Source organism: Gymnoscopelus braueri, assembly GCF_963280865.1.
Source record: "Gymnoscopelus braueri genome assembly, chromosome: 12".
Classification (NCBI taxonomy): Eukaryota; Metazoa; Chordata; class Actinopteri; order Myctophiformes; family Myctophidae; genus Gymnoscopelus; species Gymnoscopelus braueri.
This window is the reverse complement of record NC_137614.1, coordinates 23,171,034-23,176,033: the sequence shown is the minus strand read 5'-3', so window position 1 is coordinate 23,176,033 and position 5,000 is coordinate 23,171,034. Positions and strand designations below refer to the sequence as shown.

Below are 5,000 nucleotides of genomic sequence, written 5' to 3'. Positions count from 1 at the left end.
GTCTGAGACAAACAAAACATAACAACATAAAACAGGCAATTATGCAACAATAAATAAAACACTCCAGAGCTATAATGCTAAACACTGATTACGGCATAAATAAAAGATCTGATAATAATAGACGTTCCCAAGTGGTGCTCAGCGGGCGCCGGTCTTGTTTCGTTTCGTGTTTGCCTATAATCACATGCTCAAAATAGGGGTGCCAGGGTTAATGTGCTTAAGATGAGAGAAAAACAAGTCCATGTTTATTTCTCCCTCCAATAGTGAGATGAATTAGAGAAGTCATTCAGATTTATTATTTTATGTCATAGCATCTGGTCCCTCATGTGATGTAATACACTGGACTGTCATTAGACACGCACACATGCACGCACGCGCGTGCACACACACAAGAGGCCTGAAATGAGAGAACGTATTATGATTGATTATAATGTGCCATGGGGTTATTGTACTGCATTCTTTTTCATCGACTGACAGACATAATAGCTCTCATCCTCCTCAACTCCCTTTATCTCTCGCTCTTTCCATATCTTGCTTCCCCCCAGGCCCTCGCCCTACTGACCCTTTCCACTGCGGCCATTTTGACTTGGTTGACGTATGGGGTTGAATGGGGTTAAATGTGGGTGTGTTTCATTTAGTTGAATTTCAGTTAATTGTACAGCAGCTGTCAGTGCCGGCGCACAGTAACACCTACAAATTAGACACACTCACAATTAACAATATTACCTTCAGCTTTGTTTACCGTCCTGTCAAAATATGAAAAGTGTCCCCTCCTCTCCTCTCCTCTCCTCATCGTCTCCTTGCATTCTCCCCAGTCCCCCGTTCGTCCCTTCTGTCCTCTCCTCTCATGTCTCCTTTTTCCATCGTCCCTCTGGATCTCCCTCTCTTTCTCTCCCTCTCCATTTCATTCTCTCTCTCCACCCATGAGACCAGCTGTCATCAGTCCTTTACCAACTTTTAGAGCCTGTCGGGAAATGAACGTGAGAATGGGAGATGACAGGCCAGCGAGGGGAACTATAGCTTAAACAAACGACTTGGAAGCCCAGTGGTGTAACCAGAGACCGACAGACACACACACAGGGACAACATCTGGACCGCGTTATGAGCCTCTTATGAGTGACAACTTGTATCATTAACTCCCAACATGACACATGACAAGAACTCACTTGAGCTACAGTATACTCCAGGTTAGAAGGGTTGGTGTGCAGTTGTGACTTAATGCTCCCTTGTGTGTCATAGTGTTCCAGGTCAAGTGATAATGTCATCGTGGGTGTTATTCATGTGATAGGACACGGCGATGTCCCGTCTGTTTCGTTCCTTCAGTAATCCTCTCCTCTGCTCTCATCGCCTCATCAGTGGTATTTCAACAGGTTCACTTCATATAGAATGGATATTAATCACTCAAGCACTCTATACTTTGGCGTACAACATAAGCGAATTTTTGGAAAATGTTTCAACATAAAATGCTGCAATCAAGTTTATGGAAAAGGCAAAAAAGGCAATTCTCTTGATTGCTGCCTTTGGGTACAGCATGGAATGGGGGCATTTGCATTTCTTTCACCGTAGTAAAAGCTGCATTCATGGTCTGGAGTGGGCACTTTTTACAGACGGGTAATGTCTATGTATGCACGTACGTACCAGTGCTGTATCATATGTTCTTTAGAAACTTGAATGTATGTATTGTCAGCAGTAGTTAACAGGAATATTTCTCTGTGTGTGTTTCTCCCCAGCTGTTCCATGTTGCCTATGTGTTGATCAAGTTTGCCAACTCTCCTCGACCTGACCTCTGGGTTCTAGAAAGATCCGTCGACTTTGGACAGACCTACCAGCCATGGCAGTTCTTCGCCTGTGAGTACACTACACACTGCACACGCATACATGTATACACACTGCACATAAACCATGTACTGTATTAAAGCCCCCCTCCACCAAAATGTTAAGGTCCTTTGGCTAAAAGTGACTGAGTATAATTATCACAATCCATAGTCCAGAAGGACATTCACGCTGTGACTGTCTGGGTGGTACAGTAGTTAAATCTAGGGTCTACCGGGTTTAGATTTGATCGTATAGTTGAAAGTGGAGGAGAGTAAATCTGAGACGTCACTGTTTCACTTTCACTTAGTGAGAATTCATTGCCATTGTGGCATAACGTACGTTTGCAAACCATAATTGTACACAGTTTGGTGATCAAATTTGGAATAAAAATTGGCTGGAGGGGGTCTTTAACACTTTCATTTGTAAATTAATATGTAAATTAATATAAACTCATGAAGATTAGGCCTGAGTTCAGACTCATTCTCTCCACATCACCTCATATGTGATTACCTCAGTGGTTCCCAAACCTTTTAGCTCGAGACTCAAAAGAGAAATTTGATGTCTCACAATCTCACAATGCGTCGCATCTGCTACTTTCACTACCTCTTAAACTTTTTTTGAATTTATATTTGGAATATCTTAGATTTTCTTTTTAAGTATGACATTTTCAAAATATAGGAAACGGGGGGAAAAAATTTATATCTACTCGCGACCCAAAAATGGGTCCAGATACCTCCTCACCCCATCAGGGTTCTGTAAGTAAGGGTTCGGTTCAGTTTAAATCAGAGGGGTCTCGACAACCCCTCGTTACATCACACACACACCTTGCTTATTGGCTACGGCAGCTGTCAATCCAGGTGGGCTGCAGGGGGAATTCCAAGCATGCCTGGTTAGCAACAGGTTCCAGCTCGATAAAGCGAGGGAGCTGGAGGTGGAAAAAGAGAGGGGGAATGGGTCTCTGCTTGTGTATAGGCAATTATGTAGGTCTATGTGCGTGTGTGTATGAGTGCGTGCGTGTTCACCTCCACAAACCGAACCGAACACACAGTCAGTGGTGGAAGAAGTACTCTGATATTTGAAGTAAAAGTAGCAATACCACAATGTAAAAGTCCCATATTAAGAATTTACTGGAGTAAAAGTACAAAAGTATTGGCATCAAAATATCATCGCTGTCTGGCAGAAACCTGTTATCTCCACGTTGTGATCTTGTAGATCGTCCATTTTCAAATACCTGATGTCTATAGGGCTAAAGTGGTAACGTAAATCTACAAAGTAACTAGTAACTAAAATGTTCAAATAATTGTAGTGGGGTAAAAGTACAATATTTGTCTCCGAGATGTAGTGGAGTAGAAGTAAAAGTATTGAAAATTGGAAATACTCCAGTAAAGTAAAAGTACCAAAAACGTTTACTTACCGTAAGTACAGAACTTGAGTACATGCACTTTCCACCACTGCACATAGTTGGGTGAAATGAAGGGTCTTGATGTGCGTCTTAGGTTTAGACGGTGCAAGAAAAACAAAATACCAACGTACACGGTTTGAATGGTAGCAAATGACTGAAGATTTGTTTACTAGACTCTAGACTGCAACATGAACTGACATCAGTGTGTTGAATGACACCGACAATTATACCTTCACCTCCAGAGACTTGCATGGTTGGGTGAAATATGGGAACTTGGCCATGACCAGTAAATCCTAGTCTTAAAATGCACAGGGTGAATGATTAGTAAATGATTGGAGGTAAGTTGAGCTGGCATACGTGTGCATTCCTGGCAAACAATGGAGAGGGTTCACTCATCTCCTGGGTTCTCTTCAAACAGCTTTCTATGGAACTTTTTCATGTCAAGGACCCCCAAAATGATGTTTTTTTTTGCTGCGGACCCCCAGTCTCAATTATTATTTTTCTGCCATAGGATTTAAAAAGAATAGCAGATCGCACGCACGCACGCACGCACGCACGCACGCACGCACGCACGCACGCACGCACGCACGCACGCACGCACGCACGCACGCACGCACGCACGCACGCACGCACGCACACACACACACACACACACACACACACACACAGAGTACTCCCTCGTACTAGGGACAAAAGAGTTGTGACATTATAAAGTAGTTCTCTTTTGTGCTGTCTGGTTTTCATGGCCTTTTATTTCTTCTCTGTGTCAAAGGACACATCAATGAAACTGCAACTATTCAAGCAATGTGTGTTAGTATTCTTCATGAATGTTGAGGTCATCATCCTGTCAACAGTTGAAGAGTTTCTATCTATCTCCCATTTGAAAAAAGTTGCTTGTACCCAAATAATATATAACAGGAAAATTATTTAAACTTTTAAGCCCTTTAGTTAACAACATTTTTATTTTACAGATGTCACTTAGAAATTCCAATTATAATAAACACACATGAAATAGTATGTAATTTGTTTTATAGTGATACAGAGTGACGGAGTCGGAGATGTTGTTTTTAATTTTTTGGGGGGGTTCTGCATGTTGATTCCAGGGGCGTGGCATATTAGCATATTCATGAGGGGTCGTTCCTGCAGGCGTATTGGCAACATTATTTGTTCCTGGAATTGTTAATGAGGGACAGAGCCAAGTTCAAGGTGCTATAAAACTCCTTTGTGGATTCTTTTTTTTTTTTAACTGGACCTTTAAGACTTGTATAACACAAGCACAGATAGTTCTGGGTTTGGCTTGTAACATCTGGCCTGGAAACAAAGAAAGACAGAAAGGCATATTGATAGCAGAAAACACATTTGGGATGAATGGTATTAGTTTGACCGATGATTAGCAGATGTGTTGCCAACATCACTGTTTAGCATCCTCCTCTTGACAGCAGGAAGAAGGGGAGGCACGCTTAAGCAGATAACAGAGACAGATCAGCAAGGGAAATTAAGAGTTTGACTCGCCACACCTGGCCTGAAAATTCAAATGAGCCTCCCAGTGAGATTGGTAGACATCCTACTAAGCAGTTAACAGAGCTCTCTCTGTAAACAAGGATTGAGGCCTGAAGCTCAAATTATACTTAATTCCACGACGGAGTATAAATTAGGCAAAACTCGTTGCACAGGCTATCCAGCCTGCTGTAGCCTGTCTGTTGTACGTCAAACCCTTACACCAGGCGTCTTCAACATTTTTCTTCAACAGAGATGAAGCTTCATACACTTGTTTGACAGCACT

General features: G+C 42.2%; 1 protein-coding gene across 1 annotated transcript in view; it reads left to right on the top strand.

Annotated features, from left to right (window-relative positions):
• LOC308097484 (laminin subunit alpha-5-like) overlaps positions 1–5,000 on the top strand; it is a 103,898-nt gene that overhangs the window by 30,700 nt on the left and 68,198 nt on the right. Inside the window, 1 exon segment of the mRNA XM_080445277.1 lies at positions 1,731–1,848. Within this exon segment, the coding sequence (XP_080301403.1) occupies positions 1,731–1,848 (118 nt within the window).